The sequence below is a fragment of the Bidens hawaiensis genome, unplaced genomic scaffold, assembly GCF_021521415.1.
Source record: "Bidens hawaiensis isolate Kalapana, Puna unplaced genomic scaffold, B.hawaiensis_p1.1 tig00000760_1, whole genome shotgun sequence".
In the NCBI taxonomy this organism is placed as follows: Eukaryota; Viridiplantae; Streptophyta; class Magnoliopsida; order Asterales; family Asteraceae; genus Bidens; species Bidens hawaiensis.
In genome coordinates this window covers 4,145,128-4,172,739 of record NW_027491043.1, presented here as the reverse complement: position 1 = coordinate 4,172,739, position 27,612 = coordinate 4,145,128, and the positions used below count along the sequence as shown (strand labels likewise).

Below are 27,612 nucleotides of genomic sequence, written 5' to 3'. Positions count from 1 at the left end.
ATCACAAAACACAAAAATGACAATCCATTAGTTGTCAACTAGAAACTAGCTGAATAGATCTGATGGCCGATGCATCTTTGATGATAAAGCTGGCATGGTAAGATACATCTCTAATTATAAAGCTATGATTTTTACAATAAATATGTTGTGTTAGTAATATCAAAATTATATTGCAAGTTATCTATAAATCACCTCTCTGTGCAAAAGATGCCTTATGGTGGACATTAAATTTCGCCCCCCTAAAAGCGAAATAATAATAAGGATATTCGTTTTGGCACGAATTAAGTAAATTAAAGAGACGAAAAAAGCTAAACACAAAGAGGCTGCACTTATAACAAACAAACCACCAAATCTTTCAAGGCTCAAGGTTTTAGGCTGTATTGTAGATGAAGAATCCTCCGGTAACACAGAAAATTCAGTGTCAAACCACTTCTTCTCCAAAAGTTTTAGAGTTCCATCTTCTCTTATTTTAGTGATTTCCCTTGATATATCTTTTACCAGTGGAGAACCTTTTGAAAATATCTAAATGATAAAGATGTTAGTTATAATTAGTGTTTAGAAAGAAAAACAACCCAAAAATTATATGATACATACAAATGCAAATCCGGAAGTCACTGGTTCAGAAGAGACCATGGCGTAGTCACCATTTGAGTACTTGCCAAGAAACATCTTGATATATGGAACTTCATCAACAATAGCATCTGCACCACCATGCTTTCCACCTTTTGTTAACGCGTCAGCATACTTCTCATATGAGTAATATGGCCTTTGGTTAGAACCTGTAAAATTCGTATTGTTGACCGTTACTCCTCCAAAGAAAGAGCCACCATGAAACCCTACAATCCCCCCTTTTGAAGCTATTTCAAATTGTTCCACTGTTAACAATGAAGTCAATGTTGCCGTGTAACTTGAAATCAAGATAAGCACCACGATTAACCAAACAAACATCACAAATCTTGACAGGTTGCTCACCAACTTCTCTTCTACAATAGAAACATAACATACACAAAGAGATATTGGAATGATTGTGTTTCAAGACAATAATATTGTACATATTAAAGGGAAGGAAAGACAACGTACTCTGAGCGGAAAATATGGTCAATATGATGAGCCAAAAGATCGTTCCAATTCCTTGATAAGGCGAGTTTATAGATTCTTGATCCATAGCTTCTATAGCCCAGATAACCAAGCCATTGAAGATAAGAAAAGCAGCAAATGTTAGCCATAGATTTGCATTCAATGGCTTCAAGAAGATCCACATATCTTTTGTATTCGTTTTTGCTAATGTTCCTAAACCTAGGTCTGTGAAAGTTGTTGTGAAATCAACAAATTCTAATCTTTTAGCCAAGATTGTTGTGTCACCAAGGATCCCATCAATTTCCTGTTTGCATATATAAAAACTAGTTACAATCATGAGTTATTGTATGCATATTAAATATATGAATTGCAAATTCATCCAGCAAGGTGCAAGACTGCAAGTACCTTATTGTAGACCTTTTCTATAAGTTTGTCATAACTTCCATGCTCATATGGAACCAACTCATAAGTCACTTCATATGGTAAAGCTTGTAGGCAAGTATTGAAAACATCAACACAGAACCCAGTGGCATTTGTGACATTATTCTGATTATCAGACACAGCATGTACGAAGGAGCTAAATGTTAGTCCAGTTCGGACACCAATTTTTAACTTTTTAACAAGACTCTTTGGCTTGGTTGAATCACTTGGAATTGTAGTAGATCCTCCAGGCCAGACAACATCTTCCCTACCAATACCATAGTGTAGAACACCGTCGTTTAATGTTAAGAGTGTTCTCGTAATTCCTTTTGACGGTGTCCAGTATCCCACTTTTCGTTCACCATGATCGACTGCATTTATAATCTCAAATCCATTAGAGATCACATTTCTTTCACTGAGCCTAAAATCACCACTTAGACCTTTCAACTTTGTTTTCAAAATCTCTTTTAGAAGCAAGGTACCATTTTGTTGAACCCCAATCTTCTCAATAGACTCTGCAAGTGCCCAAATTGTGTCATATGCCCATATCGCAAGCACATGCGGCTTCCTAGAGAATTTCTTATTCCATTTATTTGTTAAGTAATGCAATCTCCTTGATGTTGGAACATAAGATCTAAAACCAAGTGCTCCTTGAAACGACTCAATAACTTCGAATTTTGTTGATTGGAAGACATCAGTAGTTTTCTGGCTTAAAATCCATGCATATTCTTTGCTCATCATTCCTAGCCTCTTCACATTCGGAAAAAATCTAGACGCTAGTGAAGGTGACATATCTACAATGATTACTGTGGTGTGAATACTCATGACTTTATGCAACACTTTAATGATTTGATCATTTTTGGCTGAGGCTGAAATGGGAATTCTGTAAGTAATTTGTATGTTTTTATCTTGGAACAATTCAAACAAATTTTGTAATAACTCTGACCCTTGATCGCTTTCCTCATGCATATACATAACGCTCCTCCATTTATAAGATTCGACAAGCGCACATATGCTTTTGGCCAAAGATCCTTTCTCTTCTTGAATATGGAGTAGGTAAGGATATTCCATTAGGGATTTACCAGCAAATGAAATTATAGGTACCTTGGCTGTATCAGCAATGGATCCCAATAGTTCTGATCCGATGTATGTTTGTGGGCCTATGATTGTATTAACCTTAACGGTATTAAGAAGATCAAGTACTGTTCAAGCAAGTGAAAGAAATGCATAGTTTTAGATAAAAAAAAAGTGAACATGTTATTGAGTAATTAAAAAAAAATCTAGTTTATTCTACATATTATAAAACATTGAAAAGTCCATGAAATTTTAACACATAATCTGGTTTATGTTGTTTCCTATTTCTGATTCATGTGTTCTACTGATTGTTACTTGAAGACGAGTGATCTCTATCCTTAAAGTAATTTCCTCCAAGATACAATGAAGCAATGTGTGTAGATTTTTTAATCACTTTTTGCACCACAAGATGATAACTTGGACGAACTAGTGAGATTTCAAATCTTGTGTATATTGCAACAAGACTGTTAGTAATTCTGTTGGAATGGTTTTTTGTGTGTTTGGGTTGAAAATGGGATGATAAAAATCGAACTTGTAAACGAATTACACCAAAGAACTATGAATTAACGAAAAACTGAAAGAAGATTTCTTATTACGAACATAAAACGAGTATGATTACAAAAGGAATTGAAGAAAAGAATACAGAATTAAAAATACAAAAGAAACCCTAATCGGACCTATATTATCCCCATGCCCCAATCTAACCGTTAACACCCGATTAACAAACTAAGTTTACTTTTAGTCCTCCGGCTTCTGTACACTTAACAAACCATGACCAAACTTCACAAACAATGAAGTAATATAAAAACTAGTCGCTGTACATAAAAAAACTAACTATTGAGAAACATTTAACAGTTGACCATGAGTTGACTTGGACTTTAATCTCTCATAATCTCCATCTTTAGAGTCAAAACTCATGCCTTTAACTTACCAATTCCCTTAACACAGAAATCAAACTTTGCACCTGGTAAACACATCTGCAAGATTATCTTGAGTACCAACATGTTCAACAAATAACTCCTTAACACTTACAACATCTCTTATGAGATGCAATCTCACATTTATGTGCTTGGTCCTTTCATGAAAGATCCTATTCTTTGTCAATTGTACTGCACCTTGGTTGTCAAATAAAATTGTCACTTTTGACAGATTTACCCCCAACTCAGAAATAAGATTCTTTAACCTTAAACATTTTTTTGCAGCTTCAGCTAAGGCCATATATTATGCTTCTGTAGTAGAAAGAGTTACTACATGCTGCAACTGATACTTCCAGCTTACCACATTATCAAGAACTCATATCTAGTGATTGACCTCCCCTTATCAAGATCCTTAGCATAATCTGCATCTACAAATCCCCTTATACAATCTTGATCACCCCAACACTGACCAAAGTTCAATCCATAATCTTTAGTACCCTTTAGATACCTTTAATATCCAATTCACAGCATACCAATGTGGCTTTCCAGGAACTGACAGATACCTGCTTACTATGCTGCATAAGCTGGATCAGGCCTTGTACATACCATCAAATACATCAAACTTCCTACAACATTAGCATATGGAACTGTTGTCATATACCTTTGTGCTTCTTCTGTTGTAAGTGAATCTTTAGCAGACAGCTTAAAATGAGCAACTAGAGGAGTACCAACTACTTTACATTTTTCATCATTCATAAAGTAGTTGTTAAGAATCTTTTCAGTATATAAAGTTTGAGTAAGTCTTAACTTTCTTTGACTTCTATCTCTGGTTATTTCCATTTCCAGGATTCTTGTAGCCTCACCAAATTCCTTCATTTCAAACTCTAACTTTAACAGTTCCTTAGTAGAACTAATTTCATTTTTATCCTTACATGTTAAGAGCATATCATCAACATACAACAAGAGATAAATGAAATTACCTTTGCTATATTCTCTAAAGTACACACAACTGTCATATGAACTTCTTGAGAATCCATGAGTTATAAGAAACTCATCAAATCTCCTATACCATTCTCTTGAAGACTGTTTTAGGCCATATAAAGACCTCTTTAAAAGACACACCTTCTCTTCATTCCCCTGTTCTACGAATCCAACAGGCTGCTTCATGTATATGTCTTCTTCTAAAAAACCATGAAGAAATGCTGTCATCACATCTTGTTGTTCTAATTATATATCAAGCACAACAGCAACGGACGATATTACACTTATAGATGTGTGCTGCACAACATGTGATAATATCTCATTATAGTCATGTCTGGCATCTGACTAAACCCCTTGGCCACTAGTCTTGCTTTATATTTGGACCTTCTCACCTAGCACACCCTCTTTATTTTTATATATCCATTTACAAGATACTAACTTTTGCTTATCAGGCTTGCCTACAAGCTCCCAAGTATAATTTTTCTCTAAAGATGGCATCTTGTCTTTCATAGCATCTTTCCACTTGTCCTTGTCTTTTAAATTTATGGCTTCATCATAAGACAATGGCTTATAGAGACTTTCTTCTTCTGCAGCTGTAAAGGCCACTGTAGAGACTTCACCTAGATCTAAACCTTAATGGTTTAACAATATTTCTTCTAGTTCTGTTTCTAGCTAAATTAACACTAGAAAATGGCTCACCAGAATTTTGTTCCAATTCTAACCTTGAATTAGTGTGCACAGGATCAGTAGAACTCTCACCAAGCTCCACCTCATTCTAAACCCTTTGAACTTTCCCAACTTGTTCCACTGATTTTCCCTTCATATCTTTATAAAGAACACCTTCTTGAAATAAAAAATTCCTGCTTATTATTACCTTACGACCCTCACCTTCTAGTCTCCACCGTCTATACCCATTCACACCTTGAGGATATCCCAAGAACATACACTTTATTGCTCTTGGATCCAATTTGTCTTGACTAACATGAGCATAAGCCATAGACCCAACTACCCTCAAATAACTACAATCCGGTGTAATGCAAGTCCATATTTCCATTGGAGTTTTCATCTTAATTGCACTAGAATGTAATCTATTAATCAAATAAGTTGTTGTGGTCACTATTTCACCCTAGAACCCCTTAGGCAATCTTGCATTAATTCTCATGCATCTTACCCTTTCTAAAAGTGTTATGTTCATTCTCTCAGCTAAGTCATGTAGGTCCCCCCGGGGCGTCGCCGATCGATACGAGATCCGCACGAGGTCTAGGAGTGCGGAATCCTCCTAGACTCGTTTATGGTGTACAGACGAATAATACAAACACGTACACGATCAAGTACACAAACAAATACTAGAACGGGATAAACAAATCTGCAGATTCATATATAAAATAATCACGTTACATACCGTAACAAAAACAGAAAACACGACTGACCCGAGGTGAGCTCTACCTCGGGTCGTCTCACACGACACTAGTCTCTTACTCTCTCTCAATAAACAAGCTGCTCAAACACACACCGATTTCTTGATTACTAAAACTAAACAAGACACAACTATATATAGAGAAACATTCACGGGCCTGGGCTTCAGTAGGCGAAGTTGTGCTAACTTCGCCTATGGCGAAGTTGTGATAACTTCGCCTAAGGCAGAAGTTGTTACAACTTCGCCGTTGGCGAAGTTGCTCTAACTTCGCCTAAGGCGAAGTTGTGCAAACTTCGCCTGTGGCGTTTCGCTGGTCAGAATTGCATAGCGACGGTCACAAAATGCACCAACAGTCTCCCCTTTGACCGTTGCTCTCAATTCTAACAAACACGAAAGATCATCTGTTACAAAACATGCACCAACAGACTCCCTCTTAACTGATGATCTTCTGTTTGCAGTCAACCAGCCGTGTCAGAAACTGTCCTGTAGCTTCACAAATCTACCAATCACCCAGCGTCTTCCATATCAGATCTCCCCTTCAGTGTAAGCTTCTCCGACTATAACGATTGAGGTCTTTGTAATGCATGCATCCTCGTGCCAATAGATCATCTCAACCAATCACGTGAGTCCATCTGACTTCACCAACACATGAAGTTGGGCTTCCTCCACAACTTCACCAACTCGTCGGCATACGATAAGGATTAATCTTCAACTACTCAACATCAAGTGATCAATTTCATCACAAAACCATCCTGACAGAATCTAACACACGACCATTAAAAAATCTGAAGCATCTTCAATCACCAGGGATAACAATCAGGAACATAAACACTTTAATTCCCGGTTAAATCCAACTTGTTCCAGAATCTTCACTCTAATAAATAAGCATCACGTTTCAGGATCCAATTCTCAAACGCCTTGAAAATAACAAAAAAAAATATGCTCTGACCGCAATCCAGTAATGACGAAAAACCTTCAGTTCAATTTGACTTTCTTCGGTTGGTCACCACGAACAACAACAATTCCCTTGCCCACAAACACCCGAATATGTGTCAATATCCAGTTACCAACAATAACCCATTCACAACCTCAACTCCAAATCAGAGTTGATACGTATTTGTTCACACGTAAAACCAAAAGATAACAAGATCACTCGTTGACGAAACAACATCTTCGGTCTCACAATAATCGCGTACACCTGGCCATAAAGACGAAAACTCCAAAATTTTTTTTTTTTTTTTTTTTTTTTTTTTTTTTTTTAACTTCACCTGGCTGCTAACTTCGCCTGGCCATAACTTCGCCTGGCCTGTTCATAACTTCGCCTGGCCTGTTCATAACTTCGCCTGTTCATAACTTCGCCTGGCCTGTTCATAACTTCGCCTGTTCATAACTTCGCCTGGCTATAACTTCGCCGAGAAGTCAACTTCGCCTAAAGTCAACTTCGCATGTTCATAACTTCGCCAGACCTTATATCTTCGCTGAAACCCTACGAACAGTGACGGCAACTTCGCCTGATGAACAATAACTTCGCCTGAAGAACTGTTCGGCCAGAAACGCACAGAAACGTGCCAGAAACACCAAAACGCAGATCTCGAACCATAGCGTAAGAGCCTAAGGCTCTGATACCACTTGTAGGTCCCCCCGGGGCGTCGCCGATCGATACGAGATCCGCACGAGGTCTAGGAGTGCGGAATCCTCCTAGACTCGTTTATGGTGTACAGACGAATAATACAAACACGTACACGATCAAGTACACAAACAAATACTAGAACGGGATAAACAAATCTGCAGATTCATATATAAAATAATCACGTTACATACCGTAACAAAAACAGAAAACACGACTGACCCGAGGTGAGCTCTACCTCGGGTCGTCTCACACGACACTAGTCTCTTACTCTCTCTCAATAAACAAGCTGCTCAAACACACACCGATTTCTTGATTACTAAAACTAAACAAGACACAACTATATATAGAGAAACATTCACGGGCCTGGGCTTCAGTAGGCGAAGTTGTGCTAACTTCGCCTATGGCGAAGTTGTGATAACTTCGCCTAAGGCAGAAGTTGTTACAACTTCGCCGTTGGCGAAGTTGCTCTAACTTCGCCTAAGGCGAAGTTGTGCAAACTTCGCCTGTGGCGTTTCGCTGGTCAGAATTGCATAGCGACGGTCACAAAATGCACCAACAAGTCATTTTGCTGAGGTGTACCAGGAATGTCTACTGTATCAATTCCATACTTTTTGAAAATTGGTTGATTTCTTTATTACAAAACTCTAAACCATTGTCAGTTCTTAACTTTTTAATTTTCTTTTCAGTTTGGGTTTCAACTAAGGTTTTCCATTCTACAAACTTAGAGAAAGCATCATTTTTATTCTTAGAGTATGTTTGGTTTGAGGTAATTGAGTGAAAGGGGAATGGAATGGAAGAAGGAATGGAATGGAAAAGGGAAAGAAATTGATCATTCTATTCCTTTGTCTTGTTTGGTTAACCTATGGAAATGAAATAAATTATTACTTTATGTTGTTTGGTATCCTAAAAAAATTGTATGATTGAAATAGAAATAATAAAAAAACTCCTATCTCAAAATAGTTTTTTTACAAAAAAAAATCGCAATGGCGATGGTGGTAGTGTTAGATCCGGCGACAAAAATGGTGGTGGCAGTGGCGACGGTGGAAGTGGGGGTGGCGGTGGTCAAGCGGTGGTAGCATTGGTAGTGATGGCGATGGTAGGGTGGCAGTGATGGTCAGGCGGCGGCGGTGACAATGTTTTCTGTGGTTAATGGTGGCGACGACAGTGGCAGTGGTTGCTCTGGTGGTAAGGTAGTCACGGCGGAGGCGGTGGTGGTGGCGATGGTGGTGGTAAGGTGTCGGTGATGGCGATGGTAGTGGTAGTTGTTGTTTTTAAGCGGTGATGGTGTTGTTGAGAAAGTAGGGTGAAGAAGGAACGGAATGAAAAAAAGAAGGGGGGTAGGAAGGAATGGTTTTGATGGAATGGGATTCCATGTGTAATGGATGATTCCATTCCATTGAGTAACCAAACACCATTTTTTTCATTCCTACGTAATGAATCATTCCATTCCTTCTATCATTCATACATACCAAACGCTACCTTAATGACATAAACCCAAACTCTTTTAAAGTAATCATCAACTATAGACAAGAAATATCTTGCACCACCAAATGTTTCTACCTTAGTAGGCCCCAAAGATCAGAATGGACATAATCTAATATACCTCTAGTAGGGTGCGCACCTTTTCTAAATTGAGTTCTTTTCTTATCTGGAACACAAATTTCATAGAAACCTATATCACTGACCTTAAATTCATCAATAATACCTTGTTTCCTCAACTCTACCAACCCTTGTTCACTCAGGTGTCCAAACTCACAACAAAGCACTACCCGTTTTTGATACTGCAAGTGGACCCATGCACAACACTACCATCTAACAGATAAATGTTGTTTCCTTTTCTTGTACCAGTTAATATCACTAAAGACCATCTAATCACTTTAGCCCTACCATCTTTAGACTAATTACAAATCCTGCTTTTTCAAAAGTACCTTAAGACATTAAACTCCTAGTGAGACTAGGGATATACCTTACATTGTGAAAATCCACCTCAGTTCTAGTCTTTAATTTGAATGTAACAATACTAGTTCCCATGATCTTACAAGGCCTATCATCTCCTAGTTTGACTTCTCCAAGATCCTCCACCTTCAATTCTTTGAAAAGCTCTTTAGTTGGAGTCATATGAACATCCAGAATCAAGATCCATCCTTCTTTGGCTTCATCATATGTGACATTCATTACATTAGCACTGTCATAGCCACCAGAAGACCCTTCTGCCGCATTACTATTTTGACTCTTGAATTTATTGGTCTCACCATTTTTCTTGTTTCTTTCTTGGCAATCTTTCTTCAAGTGCTTGTCTAAGTTGCATACATAACATCTTCTTTTGGTGGTTCTTGACTTGGATCTTGATTGACTTTTTTGTTTTGAAGATCTCTAATATGTTCTTCCTCTTACAAACAACCAATCATTAGATTCTTCTTAAACATTATTCCTCTTCTTTAACTCCTTATAATTCATGAAAGCTAAAACCTCTTCCATAGAGAGAGATTCTCTGCCATACATTAAGGTGTCCACAAAATGTTCATAAGAACGTAGAGAAGTCAAGAATATGATAGCTTGATCTTCATTTTCTAATTTCGAGATCTAACACCAACTTGTTAAACTCATCAGTGTGATCCTCTAAAGTTTTCCCATTAGACATATGGAATGTATATAAATGCTTCTTGGGATACAATCTATTGGCTAATGATTTGGCCATGTACAAACTTACAAGTTTAGACCAAATACGTGCTGCAGTCACCTCTTTTGAGACTTCTCTTAGCACACGATCACCCAAAGACAAATAATGGCGTTGTGAGCCTTCACCATCAATTATTTCTCTTTATCAGCCAAATCAGCCGGTAAACTTGCTTCTCCGGCAAGAGCATCCACCAAACCCTAGTATACTAATAACGATAACATCTTCATCCGCCATAGACCAAAATAATTTCTTGATCAATCAGTTTCTCTACGAATTACACCAGTTCTTATGGATCGAGAGCCAACAAAGCTATGTACCAATTGTAAACAAATTACACGAAAGAACTATGAATTAACGAAAAACCAAAAGAAGATTTCTTATTACGAACAAGAAACGAGTATGATTACAAAAAGGAATTGAAGAAAAGAATACAAAATTAAAAATACAAAAGAAACCCTAATTAGATCTATATTATCCTCAATCTAACCGTTAACACCTGATTAACAAACTAAGTTTACGTTTAGTCCTCCAGCTTCTGTACACTTAACAAACCATGACCAAACTTCACAAACAATGAAGGTGTTCCGATTTGAAATGGGCGGAACTAGTTCCAGCCATTTAACAGTTGACCATGAGTTAACTTGGACTTTAATCTCTCACATAACTTCTTTTTCAAAATAGGAGAATAGGATAAAAGAAACGGTTTCTAGGAGAGAGAAATTATTTTCTGTGTTTCTAGGTGATTTGTCATTACAAATGGCAGATCCAAATGATTTTACAGACCCTGTTAGCTTTTGTCTGGTGAGTTGGATTTCATAAGGTGTTCCGATTTGAAATGGGAGGAACTAGTGCCAGCCATTTAAAATGAATATAATGTCACCCGAACGTAGCATGCCCCTATAATTGTTGTCAAGCATACGCATTTGAAATGGTGGATCTACAGAGTTGGAGTCAAGTGCTTCAACAGAGATCTGCCATTTAAAATGATATATGTTGAATAGTGTTATGCTGCTATAAGTACAATATCGATTTGATGTCACATCTTTTTTACCATATATATGCAAATGTTAATGTTATGCTGCTATAAGTACAAGATTGATTTGATGTCACATCTTTTTGACCATATATATATATATATATAGGGTTATGTTAGAATAAAACCCAACTTGAGTTGTGAAAACTCTAGAAACTCATTCTCAACCATATATTTTTAATTAAAGATTAAATCTTGTGTTCCACAATTAAAGTTAATAAAAAAATGTAAAAGTTAATTACACTTTCTCTCTCCTGAAAACATATATAAAAATTAGTAAAAAAATATAAAAAGAATAGCAAAACATTTTTTTTATGTTTTCGATATTTTGTATTAAATGTAACAACATATATTACATGTAACAAAAAAAAACGATGTTACATAGGGTTTTCGCGGGTTTTAACAACTCAAGTGGGTTTTTATTCTATACTTTGCCTGTATATATATATATATAGGGGATGAATCTTGCGAGAAGTGATATTATAGCGAGAAGTCGATTTCAACCATTGATGTTACTAATCAATGGTCATTAATGAAAGTGGCATTTTTGCAATTAATAAGAATTTATTATAAGGTTTATTTTAATTAAAAAGGGTAACGTGGTAACTTGTTTAACACAATTAAAATAAAAGAAAAGCGTAACTCCCAATGTTCCTTGTTAAAAGCTTCAACCTTTAATTTTCATTGATTGATAATTAATTGAATTCAATTCGTTTGTGATTTATTTAATTTTCTTTTATTTCTTCTATTATTATGATAGTCTATTTTCTTGTTTTTTTAGTGTTTTTTTTTTTCAGACTAGCTTGCATATTGCATATACGTACAGTGTTTGTGATATAAAAATTTGTGTAGGATCCATATATATATATAGTGTGTATGATACATACACGTACAGTGTTTGTGATATAAAAATTTATGTAGGATACATATATTGTTGTTTAATGTAATAAAAAAAAGTTTATTTTGTAGTATGTAGTTTCATAGATGTACTGTGTAAGTGGTATTTTAATTGTGTATGTCTAGTTTTTATCGTGTGTAGGTTCATTTATGTACTATGTACTGTGTAAGTTTGTATATGTACTGTGTAGGTTCGTATGCGTACTATGTATATGGTATTTCAAATTGTGGATGTATAAATTTTTATCATCTGTACTGTCTAGGTTTATATATGTACTGTGTATGTGTAATTTTTTTATCGTATGTAGGTTCATTTATGTACTGCGTACATTCGTATATATACTTTATCGATGGTATTTCTAATTGTGTTTGTGCATTTATATTCAGGTGTAGGTTCATTTATGTACTATGTAGGTTCATTTAAGTACTTTGTGTAATTATCAGCGCTATTGAATTTTGGAACTATTATCTGGACAAATATATGAAATTCAAATTAGGAGAATAAAAAAATAATATGGATTAATCGACAACATTGAATTTGACTAAAAAATCAAGAATTCGACATTGGTTGATTTAACTATATATTAAAAAATATTTAAAAAAATGTAACTTCTCCATACATTATGACCTACAAAATATGAAAAAACACATGATCTTTTACTATAACACCCTTGCCATTAAATAAATGATAAAGTAAAAGAAAAAAATGTGATTGGTCGAATTCATTTCTCGCACTTCTCGCAATAAGAAACACTTCTGAAGTAAACCTAATCATATATATATATATATATATATATATATATATATGCAAATGTTAAAATCTATTTAAACTATTTACTTTTCTAATAATAAACTGTATTAATAAAAATTAACAATAATAATCATATGTATACGATTAATGTTAAACATATTCCATTTCAAATGACAAATCTCTTTCGAAGCATGTGACTCTAGCACTATAGATCTGTCATTTCAAATGGTGTAAGCCACACAAAAGCTATAGGGGTATGCTACGCTTGGGTTACATTGGGATATTCCATTTCAAATGGTGAATCATATGCTAATTGCAATAGTTCCACCATTTCAAATGACGGAACACCTTATGAAAGTACTGCTCACTAGACAAAAGCTGACAGGGTTGGTAAATTATTAAGATATGTCATTTGAATTAAAGGATCACCTAGAAACACAAAAGATATTTTCTCTCTCCTAAAAACCACTTCTCACTATCCTATTCTCCTATTTTGGAAAAATAAATCGATAAAAAACATAGTGGGAGAGGGGTTCCTATTTATAGACAACAAAAAGTGTCGGATTTCACGTACCATCATGACGGTTTTTGTGAAAAAATGGACGTATTGGAAAAGTTTCACATGTGAAGAAACACTAACCGGACCCCGGGCAGATTACGGATAACCTGGGGGTTGGATAGATGTTTCCCACGAGGGGTTGGACCCGGAAAAGATGGTTCTTCTGATAACCTGCAAAACAGACACCGTGAGCTCGTCACTGAGAAGGGGGGGTTCCTCCTTGTGACCACCCTCCGGCGTGAGAATCAGACTAGATTGCTCTTTAAATATAAATGTATATTAAGAGATTGCTAGAGCAGATATCAGGTATAATATGTAATACGAGATAGTATATGATGATAATATGATAAGATAAGATGATCATACCATTTGGGGTATTTATAGCCGAAGGTAGGTTTCCAAGGAGGTGTGGCCGGCTGAATAGTATTTCTGTTCTACCAACTGTGGCCTACGCACGTGCCCTGCTGGTAGTTGGTGGGTAGGCAGCGGCTGACAGTGACCAGGCCTGCTATGTACTATTCCTTTTCCACCAACTGCCGGCTATGCACGTGGTATGACAGGAGTTGGTGAGTAGGCAGCGGCTAATAGTGACATACAGTACAAGAGCATGCTGCTCGCCATACTGTTGTCAATAAGCTGTCGTATCTTTGGTCAGATCTTTTGCCCATACCTCGTCAGGTGCAGTACAGAAGATCTTCCCGTATCGTACGGACTGGCTTTTGGGCGGGAGTATTCCCCTTCCCGCCTTTGTGCGGGATTGTTCCCGGCTTTGCTCATTCCTTCAGGTGACAACTGAGTGATTGAGAGCTAAGTGCCTTGTGCGTGTAGCCTTGCTGCGCGGGTGGCCTTCCCTGATGGCTTGTATCCGCAGCTGCGGGAACAGGCAGAGTCCTTCACCATTGGGAGGCATTTCCTGCGGGAACAGCTTGCGTACTGCGCATAAGGACGTCACGTCTCTGAGCATGGTGGGTCCTGCGTATCCAGTTGGTTTCTGCGCAGACGTCTCTTTTGAAGGTGTCTTGCGGGTCCAACTGGGCTCTGCTGGGACCTACCTCTTCAAGTCCCCCCAGTCCAATGTTCTTCTCATGAATGTTTAATAAAGTGAGGTGAACTTTTGGACTTAAGAAAAGGGTTTTGAAAAGGGTTTTTTAAGGTTTTCCATGGGGATTCTTCCCGCGGAAGTCCTTGTCACTTGCAGAAATTCCCGACTTTCCTGCTTGATCTTTGGGTATGATGCGAGTAGGTCTGTAACCTCCTCGCAAGTCAGGAGCGTTGAGTCCCACTTGTGTGGATTCTCCATGAGGTTTTGGTAGTTTTGAACATAGTGATCAATTATGTTAAAATCACCAATTCCATCCTGGAGCTTCAAACAATGTAGTTCTCGACGTTCCCGCTATGCGGGGATGTTATTTCCGTTTCCGCAAGCATTGCCCAGAAGATCCTTCTTGGTTTCAATTCCCTGCGGAGCGCTAGGTATGTGAAGGGTTTTACCTTAACACTGTACCCGCGCTCGTCTTACGGTTACTTTACTTCCAAGGTATTACTGGCATCAATTCCCTGCGGGTGCTAGGTATGTGAAGGGTTTTGCCTTAACACTGTACCCGCACCCGTCTTATGGTTACTTGGTTGCCAAGGTATTCCTGGCGTCAATTCCCTGCGGGTGCTAGGTATGTGAAGGGTTTTGCCTTAACACTGTACCCGCACCCGTCTTATAGTTACTTGGTTGCCGAGGTATTCTTGGCTTCAATTCCCTGCAGGTGCTAAGTATGTGAAGGGTTTTGCCTTAACACTGTACCCGCACCTATCTTACAGTTACTTGGTTGCCAAGGTAAGGGGTATTTTCCCGCTTACTTTTGAATCTTTTTGAATTTTTGAAATTCGAAGAGTTGGTAAAAGGATAAGAACAGTCCAAACCTCTGAAACGTCGTGCGACGGTTTCTTCTGACTGTGTCAGGACGTGCAGGAAGTTATGGTGACGTGACAGTACATGGTCATTCCAGACGCTTTTTCAAGCGCGTGGGCGCGATTTTTTGGGCGCGTGGCCGCGAAATTAATGGTACGCGTCCTTTCAACAGCTGTTGCCAGCTTGCTTTTTGCCACGTGTCATAGTTTCATTGCACCTTCGATTTCTCTCTCTTCCGCATTAAATTCATCGCATTAATTGCGATTAGTATATAAAGGGGGAGAGGGTCCTTTGTAATTCACACTTTCACTTCTCTTCATCTTCAAAACGATTTCCGGCGAATACTCATCTTTTCAGTCTAGCATTCTCTTGAAATCGTTTTCTTCTTTTTATCTGCAAGATGTCTTCTCACGATCTCGAAGCTACAGCCCCGGAGGCTGGGGTGTTCGCCGATGACAAGAGTACTGCTGGCGAGTGCCAGTGTGCTCTGCCTGTCGATCTGTATCAGTACATCGTCAGGAAGTTCATGCTCGAGTCTCTCGAGCCTGAGTTTCCTGAACCCCATCAGACGGTGTATGATGCCCCCAGAGGCAAGATCGGGGTATATGCTGCATTCTTTGTTTATGGGAATCTTAGGTTCCCATTGACAAAGTTTGTGTACCGTGTCCTGGAGAGGCACGGTGTACACCTGACCGAGGTGCACCCGATGGCGATCGCGAAGATTCGCCACTTCGAGTGGTGTGCCGGATTCTGGGCATTGAGCCCTATGTCGACCGCCTGATGACCTTCTACTCTTGGAGGTGTATCCAGGGGTGGTATACGCTAATAACCCGGATTAAGGGTTTGAAGATTTGCGCAACCGAGCGCAGTCTTCGCTCGTGGAAGCGGGAGTTCTTCTACATCTCCGCTCGCACCATCCCCCTTGCCATGAAATTCAAGAATGGGCAAGCACTTCCCAGCCTTCACGCCTCTAACTACCAGGAGGCGGAATGGTTCTCAAAGATATCCCGAGTCCAATCTCCGGTTTACCGGTTTGCGGAGTCCGGGATGGTGATGCTCGGGATGAGCCGGGTTTGGAAGGATGCGGATGCGCGAAAGATCCCGATCGTCCTCGAATACGGTTTGAACTCTGTTCCTTACGCTATGCTCTGTTTCTTTTTGTTGATTTAGAATCTCTTCTAACTTCTTTCCTGTTTATTTCAGAGTGGAACGACTTGCAGTCGCTCCTGTATCCGCGGGAGGCTGACGGTCCCGCCCGGATGGGTACTAGTGCTCTAGATGAGAACGAGTTGCCCATCCTTGAACAGATGGCGGATCGCTTCGTGGAGGTCTACCCGCCAGGCCACGAGATCCTGAGCGCCAGGCGGCCAGGTAAGGCGCTATTCAACCCTCGACCCCTCAATGTTGAAACCTCTGCTGGAATTCCTCTAATCTTATGTTCTGATGAGGAATCCGCAGATGGTCCTCCGTTGGTGCGGAAGAAGAAGGCTGCCGGCGGGAAGGGGAAGGAGAAGGTGGCCTCCACTGCCGATCCGGTGCCTCGGTCTGACTCAGAGGCCGAGAGCGAGGAGGTGGCGGGGAACCCCGGTGGTGATAAGACCACCGCTCCGGAGGCTGCGACGACTGTCACCTCCGGAGAGCCCAGGATGACAATGGTGAGCGGCGTGAAGAGGCCGGCTCCATCGGGTTCATCCCCGCCTGTCCGCACTTTTAGGCTCAAGAAAACCCGTAAGTACAAACTTTATTTTTAACTTCATAGTTTTCCATCATTAATACTTATCTTCTTTGTGCAGGCGTGGATGTTGACGCATTCCAGGGTGGAGCGCAGAGGAGTACCCCTCCGCCCATGACGGTAGGCTTGGTCAGCCTACCTGAGGCGACGACCCAGGCGGCTGCGCCTGCGCCTGCTTCCGCTGGTTCAGTTGCTCACTCCGTTGAGCCGACTGTTCCAGCTGTGATGACATCACCGCCGGCTGTGAGTGCCATTTTTACCGCATCTTTCACTGAGCCGGCGGTTACTTTTGCTGAGGATTCCGCAGCGGCGACCGCGGCGGCTTTTACCATGCCTTCTCCGTCATCGGCAACGACGGCCGATCCTTCAGGTATGCATGGGGCTTATCGCCAACCTCTGCCTCCTTCCCGTCTACCTGACCTCTTGGACGGATTTCCCTTGGGTTCAGGTGATGGGTTTGGCGGCTATCGGCCTGTTATTGACCCTACAGGTGCGTAGGGTTCTTTTGGCCTATTTTTTTTTTTTTATATATATCATCTTTTCCTAACTGCTTTTTGTTTTTTGCAGTGTCGGATTCCAATGAAGTGTATGTTCCACGATGGAACATCCGCCGAGGAACAACCCTTCGCACACCTGTGGAGTGCGTGGCGTGGGCTCGTCACGCAGCTCCCAGTGGTGCGTTGGGGGAAGCCATGGCTAGCTACCAGGAGGGTAGGCTAACCAATGAGCTTCGGGTTCTCCTGGCCCGGATGCAGCCGCGCGTCGAGCTGCTTTGTCGTGAAAACGACAAGTTAAAAGCAGCTCGCCTTCAAGAAGTAGCTCGGGCGCGGGCTGTCCGGGAGGAGAACGTAAGGCTTACCGCAGTGGCTGCGGAAAAGGAGAAGGCCTTCAAGGCCCTCGAGGTTGAAGTTCAGGCCCGACTCGAGGCTCGTTCCAAGGCTGCCCAAGCTGTTAATGAACAGCTTCGGCTGGCTAAGGAAACTGCACAGAACGCAACCGAGAGGGCCACCAAGGCTGAAGCTGTTGCTGAGCCTCTACGCGTGGAGAATGAGGAGCTTAAGGCCAAATTAGAGGCTCTCCAGCAGGCTCATGATGCCTTGGCGATGGAAGACGCCAAAAAGCTCCAGGAGATCTTGGACCAGAGGGGGGTGCTTGACCATACTGAGCGGATGCTAAAGGGCGTCGAAGAGGCTGCGGCTAAAGAAGTGTTGCTTGCCAACCTCAACAAGAGTGAAGCCGAACGCGCCCGTAACGAAGCTCAAGCTGCCCTCCAAGAAGCTCTGGTTGCCAAGGAATGGCTTCTTCGAGAAGCGTTGTCTCAGGTATGTTTAGCTTCATGTCTTCACGTTTTTCTTTATAAATAGAAAAGGTTTTGATACTTGTAATTCTCTTGTAGGTTGTGCATCGGGTCTTCGCAGATACGTCTTATGACGATGCTATGAGCGCAGCCCTCAACGCTTCTCATGAGGATGGGGAAAAGGCCGGCTTCCTGCTTGGTCTAGGGTTCGTTGAGAAAGGCATCCCGCCTTCCAACTTCCCTTTGTATAATGTTGATACTGAAGCTGTTTACGACCAAGCAGTGAATCAGTATGCCGCCTTCCCGCATCCGGTGGTGGAGAAGGTAAACGAAGTTGCTGCTGATGATGATGGGCTAGCTATCCTTAAAGCTTTCCTTGAACTGCCACGCTCTACTGATGGTGCTGGTCCAAGTGGAAGTGGCCCTGAAGCCTGATCCTGAAGATCCCTTCCCACTGCTAGGATAGATTTAGCTTGTATAGATTTATATTCTTGTAGGCGGGTAGTTACCCGGCCATTCTTGTAATGAATATTATGAAATATAAATCTTTGTGCGGGTAAGACCGCTATTTTCACTGGATTCCTTGCTTTATAAACGTTATGACTTGCATACTTTAGTTTAAATTAGCAATTTTCCAAGTGTTTAGAATAAGTTAACCTTTGAACGTGGTAGATAATAGGTTGAAGTTTTGCTTCCTCTTTCGTGATTGTGCGGGTAGGACCGTCACTTGCACTTAGTAGGATGGCTAAACTTTACCTACATCTAACCTGCGTGTAGGTTTTCCTCATCCTTTTGTTAGAAATTCTCTGTTTTGAATAAGTTAACCGTTCGACGCGCGGTTGTCAATAGGTTTGGTTTCCTCACATGATTTGTGCGGTTAGGACCGGCACTTTCATTTAGTTGGATGACCAAAGTTTACCTATGACTGACCTGCGTGAAGGTTTGTCGTTTTTTGGGTTTATGCGGGTTTTGCCGCCTTCCCCACGCAACGACTTTCCACGTAATTATGCGGTGAAAACCGGCATATCAGTGTTGAATAAATTAACCGTTCGACGCGTGGTTGTTAATAGGTTAGTGTTCAGTTTCCTCTATCATGATTCATGCGGATAGACCGGCACTTTCATTTAGTGGGATGACTGAACTTTACCTTTAACTGACCTGCGTGAAGGTTTGCCATTTTTTGGGTTTATGCGGGTTTTGCCGCCTTCCCCATGCAACGACTTTCACACTTATGTATGCGGTGAAAACTGGCATCAGTGTTGAAAGTTCATAAAAGTATAAATGTAAAATCATCAGCGTCGATGTTCTAAGGAGAATCATTTCCATTAGAAGTGGCTCTGGGCCTTTTCTTTACAAATTTGGAATTGATCTACATGCAAACTGTGTAATTGAGCTCCCTTCCATGTTGTTGGGATGGGAGTGCCATCGAGCCGATATGCACCTGGTTCGGGATCTCGTTGTTTGCGCAGTATGTAGTCTCCAACATTGAAGCTGCAATTTTATTCGTGTTTTCCCCAACTGGGGTTCTACACGCATCAGCCTGCTCAGCGTTCATTGCGCCACGAGGTGCGCGAGCATCCCATCTCTGACAAATGCTTCGACCATGTCCTTTACGTCTATGCATTCTTCAGTGTTGTGGCCTTTTGTCCTGTGAAAATTACAGTATTTGCTCCGATCAGCATTGTGACGATGTCGGATTATTGGAGCCTTTGGCCATGGGAGCTCCTCCGTGGCGAATATCTCGGTGACGCTTTTGGTGAGTGGCGTCCATCTGGAGTTCTGGTGCGACTGTACGCTATCCTTTCCGCCCAACCGATGTTGCAAGCCGGATGAGGTGTCAAAGTTTACCCTTGACTGCCAAATGCCTAGCTTCCGTTTTTTGTTTAGTCGGGCGGTGAGGACGTTGTCTTCTCTTGTTTTCTGGGTGTAGAGGTTTGTGCTCTGTGGGAGATCTCTACCCAGTTGCTTCTCCGTTTCCGCAAAGCGTTTTGCTGCTGTCATGATGGCATCCCATGTGGATGGCATGCCATCTTTACCCGTTAGGGTGCGGATGAGCTCTGGGTCGTTCGCGCCCTGGATGAAAGCAGCGCGAACAAGATCTTCGCTGATATTACCCATACTTAGCTTCTTTGAATTGAAGCGAGTGATGAAATCTGGCAAAGATTCATCTTCCTCTCGAATGCATTTGAGGATTGTCCATTGCTCTTCGGTATACTTTCTTTGTTGGCTGAAGTGTTGGCTAAACTTCTGCTGGAAGTCTGCCCAGTCGTAGATGTGGTTGACCGGTAGACGATCGAACCACGCTCTAGCTGGCCCAACAAGCGTCATTTGGAACATGTAACACCACGTGGGTTCCGTCCAATTGCTGACGGTTGCCCCCGCTATGAATCTGTTCAAATGATCGTCTGGATCAGATATACCATCATATGTGCCTATGTTGGACATTTGTTTGGCACTTTTTGGGGCAATTGCTTCCGCAATGTCCCTTGCAAATTTGGACGTTCCCGCATTTGCAACAGTTGGTCTAAATGTTTTGGAGAAGTCACGTGGGCTTCCACCTGCGTCTTTTGGTTTGAAGGCTTCCCCAAAACGCCTTCTCGGTTGGGAGTCCGTTTCTTTACGCTTCCCTTTCGCCTTATGACGAGGGTTTGCGTCTCTATCGGATTCCTCCGAATCATCGTCCAAGTATTCGAATTCGTCAGCCTGTTGGACGGAACGCAAGCGTTCGTCCAACTCAGCTTGGAATTCCTTCTGACGTGCCTCCGCCCATGCCTTAACTTCATCGAGTGTTTGGCGGGGGAGCCTTGTTCGTTTCTCTAACTGGGTATCGGTGAATCCCAGTGAGCGATTATTTACTGCACTTGCCCCAGCTTGGGTAACTGGGGTAGTGTTCGTAAAATTTACTTCACTTGCCCCGGCTTGGGTAACCGGGGTAGTGTTTGTAAAGACTGTGTAGCCGGTATTCCCCCCAGTAGCTGGGGTTGTGGTTACCGGAGTTTCTTTAACCATCTTTCCAGAAGTTTGAAAAAACTGAAAAGAAATGAAGTTCTAGCTTTTATGCACGGATGGCGCCAATGAAGAAACACTAACCGGACCCCGGGCAGATTACGGATAACCTGGGGGTTGGATAGATGTTTCCCATGAGGGGTTGGACCCGGCAAAGATGGTTCTTCTGATAACCTGCAAAACAGACACCGTGAGCTCGTCACTGAGAAGGGGGGGTTCCTCCTTGTGACCACCCTCCGGCGTGAGAATCAGACTAGATTGCTCTTTAAATATAAATGTATATTAAGAGATTGCTAGAGCAGATATCAGGTATAATATGTAATACGAGATAGTATATGATGATAATATGATAAGATAAGATGATCATACCATTTGGGGTATTTATAGCCGAAGGTAGGTTTCCAAGGAGGTGTGGCCGGCTGAATAGTATTCCTGTTCTACCAACTGTGGCCTACGCACGTGCCCTGCTAGTAGTTGGTGGGTAGGCAGCGGCTGACAGTGACCAGGCCTGCTGTGTACTATTCCTTTTCCACCAACTGCCGGCTATGCACGTGGTATGACAGGAGTTGGTGAGTAGGCAGCGGCTAATAGTGACATACAGTACAAGAGCATGCTGCTCGCCATACTGTTGTCAATAAGCTATCGTATCTTTGGTCAGATCTTTTGCCCATACCTCGTCAGGTACAGTACAGAAGATCTTCCCGTATCGTACGGACTGGCTTTTGGGCGGGAGTATTCCCCCTCCCGCCTTTGTGCGGGATTGTTCCCGGCTTTGCTCATTCCTTCAACTGACAACTGAGTGATTGAGAGCTAAGTGCCTTGTGCGTGTAGCCTTGCTGCGCGGGTGGCCTTCCCTGATGGCTTGTATCCGCAGCTGTGGGAACAGGCAGAGTCCTTCACCATTGGGAGGCATTTCCTGCGGGAACAGCTTGCGTACTGCGCGTAAGGACGTCACGTCTCTGAGCATGGTGGGTCCTGCGTATCCAGTTGGTTTCTGCGCAGACGTCTCTTTTGAAGGTGAGTCTTGCGGGTCCAACTGGGCTCTGCTGGGACCTACCTCTTCAACATGTGAATCAAAGCGACTTTGGTGAACCATAGCACCCGCCCAGGAAACACCACTTGCTTCAAAAACCAATTTCTCAAACCTTTGTGTTTTTTTGTTACCAAAATTGCTCAAATCACACAAGCCATCATGCATGTTCGTGTTAGTCAACCCTAACCGCAAGTCTAATCTTCATGACTATTCAAGATTGAACCATCACATCTTCATCATTCTTGAAGCATGGCTATGCATCTCGTTGGTCCTCATAATGAACCAATATGAGTCGTCGTCTCTTGGTGGTCGCATTAATATTACTAACATGAATCAAAATAGTAAAGGTGGATCTCAAGCAGCTCATGATGATGTGTGTGTACCAAGTACCACCATCTAAACCGCCACATTAACTCGTAGCGCCCATCAGTCACGAGCACCTAGGGTGTGTCACACCACCCTTACGGGATACCACTAGTGCATTATTGCTAAAGAAAATAAGAAGCTTCCTGATTTTCTAGTTATGAATTTACTCTGCAATGTGGGACGTAACCGTTTTCTAGTTATCCTTAATTCTTATTTCTTAAGACATAAAAAGTAGGGAAAATTCTCAAGATAGCCTATTTTGACCCACTTTTTTCAGAAATAGCCAAGGTTTTCAAAAAGCTACAAAACAACATATTTTTTCTATTGGATCATCCGACGGATTAGTACAGCCTATCAAAATGTTGACATGTATTCAAATTTTCCGGCAGATCTAACGTTCTTTTAAGCTATTCGACGGATTCGTGCTATAGGCGGCATAATAATAAACAGTCGATCCGACAGTTCAATTCTTCTTTTCATCGGATCCAACTGTTTAATTTATCCGTTGAAACCTTAGATGGTCTCCTCGAAAAACTAAGGTCCTGTTCATTTCAAGGATTTGAAAGAAATTTAAGGAATGAGACTTTAAATCCCATGAATTGATATGTTCATTTCATTAAATGAAAGAATGAGAATGGAAACTAAATCCCATCAAATCCCACATTTCATGGGATTTTAAAATCCCACCTATTTTATAAGGATTGTTATGGAAAATAAAGGAATGTTTTATTAACCCTAATCAGTACTAGGGGTGGCAAATGGGTTGGGTTGGGTCAAAACGGGTCATGGGTCGGAACAGGTTAGGGTCGGAATGGGTCAAGGTCGGAACGGGTCAAAACGGGTTTCGGGTCGACTTTTTTTTGAAGAACGAGGGCACAAGCGGAAACGTTTTAGTTTTTTTACATTTTTCGTTTTTGATTTATATTTTGAGTTATAATTTTTTTTGAGGGGTTTTTATTAAACAATAAAAACCCTCCGTTCTTCAAAAAAAATATAACTCAAAATATAAATCAAAAACGAAAAATGTAAAAAAAACTAAAACGTTTCCACCTTTGCCCTCGTTCTTCAAAAAAAAAAGTACGTGAAACGAACGCGCCCTAAGCGACTTGCACTATGGATTTGCTTGATTTTGTGTAGAAATAAGAAAGATGGAGGAGGTTGGTTATGGCGGTTTAAGGGTTAAGATGTAGAAGATGAAGAATTCTCTTTGATCCATTAATATGTTGGCACATGACACGATTCTAAAGGTTCACAAATTCCATCGGATTAGTTCTTGATTCCGTGGATCCATAGTATTTTTAAGCTATTTTAGGAATTTTTTTAGAACATGGGTTATTTTTGAAAATTTTGGGTCAAATTAGACTATTTAGAGGGATTTTCCCCAAAAAGTACTTGACAATCTTTTTGAAAATATTTGAAAATATTTACCCGACAGTTTGTTCCCCAAATGAAATTAAAAACATACAAAATCAAAGAAAGCTTTTGTGAGCATGTATGAATTGTGTATATATTTATTAACATAATTCAACTCGTGATTACTGGAGAAGAAGTCAAAGGCAAGTAGATAAGAAGATTGAGATAAAGTTTGGAATCATGACTTATTAATTGGCCTCTTAACTAATCTCGCTAGCATTGAATTTGGATATCTTAAAATAAGTTTAGAACAAGCGGCCTAAACATAGTTCAATATTTTCAGTTATCTTTTTAATTTTAATAAAATAGAAAGGTTAGGGAATCATTTAAACTAAAAAAATAGATTAGGTTTATCTAGTTGACTTCATTTGTCTATTGAACTAAGCTAGAGGTAAAATAGGATTATGATTGTGTTTAGTTTAATAGATCTTCTAAACCCTTTCCAGGGTGGAGAAAAGTTTAAAAAAGAGTCTAGAGACAGAGGTTTGTCTCCAAACTTCCGGTTTTAATAATTTGACTAATACAACCACAATATTGTAAATATGTAATGTCTAATGTATATGTGTTGGATGCTATTTTTTCTAGTTTATTAAAATTTAAAAACATATTGACAGTGGCAGAATCATAAACTTTTAGTTGGGGGGGGGGGGGGGGGAGGTCGGAATTGTATTATTTTGGAATTGTAATCCATTAGTGTGCACTCGTAACGTTATTATTACTAGAATATGTTAATCATAACCATATCTTGAAACTTTTGAAAAGTGCTTCACTTTAAACAATTACAAAAACATCCATATATATATGTTCTAGGAAAAAATGGACAGTTTGGTTGACAAGGGTCTTTTGTATCCTTGTTTTCCTCTCAAATAATCAGTAATTTATTCATAGAAGGATAGTCACTAACTGTTTCATCTTTGTAACTTCAACTTTTATTATTATCATTTTTATTTGCATTTAACAAATTTAATAAAGTTTAAATGTTTGGTTTGTTTTATAAAATTATCTTTTAAAGAAATGTTTATACGCATAAGTAGTTTAATTATATAACAAAGAAAATAATATATACTAAATTAGAGCATATTTATATATAACAAATATTCCAACAATGTAAAATCTCAAAAGAAAAGAATTTCATATTTTAAGAAAAAATAATGAAAAATAGGCACTAGTAGGCGTAAAAAGAACAAAAATAGTACATTAATAATAAAATAGTTAGAATTGTGTACGACGATTGTTAATCAGGTGTTAGTAGGAAGTATAGTTTTTGTAAGAAAAATAAGAAGTAATCTAGTTCATTGATTTTTAACATGGATGGTTGAGATTAATTTAGGAGGAAATCAAGTGTGAGATAAGGGGAAGGGCATAATAAAAGGAATAACACATTTGATCGTTTTCTCTCTGCACTTGCAAGCCACATGTCAAATACCCCAATCATTTTAAAACGTTCATAACTTTTTTTATGACATTTTTATTGAAAAACAATTTCACCATAAAAACAGGTGTTTTTTTTATATTTTGTATGAGTTCCATATTGTTATATAAAACTTAAAAAAAAAAAAAGTTAGTGAGTTTTTTGCGAATTGTATTTTACCAAAATTGTGCTTTACAAAATTGTGTTATACAATGGTATTTTTCATTGTGTGTTTTTATAGTGTTTTTTTTTCATTGTGTTTTTTACATTGTGGCATACAATTGTGTTTTTTTATTGTGTTTTTTGTCATTGTGTTTTTTTTTCATAGTGTTTTCTCCATTGTGTTTTTTTCATAATGTTTTCGATTGTGTTTTTTTATTGTGTTTTTTGTCATTGTGTTTTTTTTTTCATAGTGTTTTCTCCATTGTGTTTTTTTCATAATGTTTTCGATTGTGTTTTTTCGGTGGCCGGCTTCCGGGGGCCTACCGGTGACTGTTTTTCTGTGACTTTTTAGTGAATTTTTTGGCGATTTTTCCGGCGAAATTTCCTGGAGATTGTTTTCCGGTGACTTTCCGACGACTTTTCCTGTGAAATTTTCTGATTTCCAAAGATTTTCTGGCGAGGTGGTGACGGTTATGGTGGCGGTGGCGGTGGTTGTAGGAGATGAATAAAAATGTAAGTGGACTTTTGAAATTAATGTAAGTTGGTTTTGTGATTAAAGTAAGTGGGTTTAATATTAAAGTAGTAGACTAAAATACCCTTCGTCCTAACATTTTTAGTAAAATCAAACTTCTTATTTGAACCTAACCATGTTAATCAATTAATTAATGTGGGTTAAAAAAAATAATAAAGCAAACTTCTTTCTACTTCATTGTTCTTCAACCATCTTACATTCGCCGAAAACTTTCGCCGGACTATAGGAGCACCACCAACAACTTGAAAATCTTCAGATGCTGTAGCTCCATCTTTCTGTTTAACTTACTACTCTATTTGACATAATCGAAGAGGGTCAAGTTATAGTTTTTTATTTTCCGGTTAAGCATTCTGGTAGTCCAGTATATCGTTAATTTGGCCGGTCGGGGGGGACCCCCCCTTTAAATCCGCCGATGCAAATTGAAATCAAATACTAGCTAGAGGGGAAGATGATCTTACCAGCTGACAAAGATTGTAATATGTCTCCCTTTGAGTCCTTTGTATGGACAACGATCCTTGTTTTGTAACAATGATTACGAGCATAAAAGTCCGATATTGCCATCATAATGCTACTATGAATGGATTTACCTAGCCATGACTCCATGTCAAGAACGATCCCTACGTCTACGTCTACAAAGTCTGCGCATAATCTGTGGTTTAAAGTGCAAAAGAATAAGATTAATATACACAGGTTGGTGTTCATGGCGGGCATGGGTTGTTGATATCAACTGATGAGGCCAGTATTAAGCCACATTTAAATTTAGATGCGGGTTGGATTATTATGGATTTAATAGAAGATAATATTTATAGACAGTGACTTCGATTCTTCGAATATTCAGGTTTTAATATAGCCTAACATATTAGACTCATTCAAATTTAGTTAATTTATTTCATATTATCTACGCCTTACTAAAGGTGAATTATCAGCCAAATTGGCTTTAGTTTTGAGGCTATATTACCTACACATGTGTATAAATACATATGTGGACTATATTACCTACACATGTGGGGTTGCAATAATTTTATGTTCTGTAATGATCATCGCCTTATGGGCTGAAAACAATAAAATCATTATAAATCTACATGTGTAAGTAAGTTGAGCCTAGTAACACCCTTAATAGTTAAGCTTGAGCTTCTGTCGTTACGATAAAGAAAAAAAATGTTAAGTTTGAGCTTCACTCAACTCGATGTTATTACTTAAAGGTAGAAAACTCTGTTCGAGCTTCATTGGCCTCGATCTCCTTCAAAGCGCTATGAGCTCCTTGCAATATTCATGCTTAATCTGCATTCTGCTCCAACTGGTCTTGATTATTGTGTATTTT

The 27,612-nt window shown here is 39.8% G+C and overlaps 1 protein-coding gene across 1 annotated transcript; it reads right to left on the bottom strand.

The window, feature by feature from the left end:
* LOC143534318 (glutamate receptor 1.4-like) lies at positions 1–27,028 on the bottom strand. Its single transcript, XM_077028833.1, has 5 exons — positions 26,750–27,028; positions 1,483–2,699; positions 1,081–1,381; positions 595–983; positions 1–522 (listed from the first exon to the last, which is right to left on the bottom strand). Exons 1-5 carry the CDS (start codon positions 27,000–27,002, stop codon positions 178–180), a joined length of 2,505 nt encoding a protein of 834 aa, XP_076884948.1. The 5' UTR covers positions 27,003–27,028; the 3' UTR covers positions 1–177.
* Between the last annotated feature and the right edge of the window lie 584 nt (positions 27,029–27,612).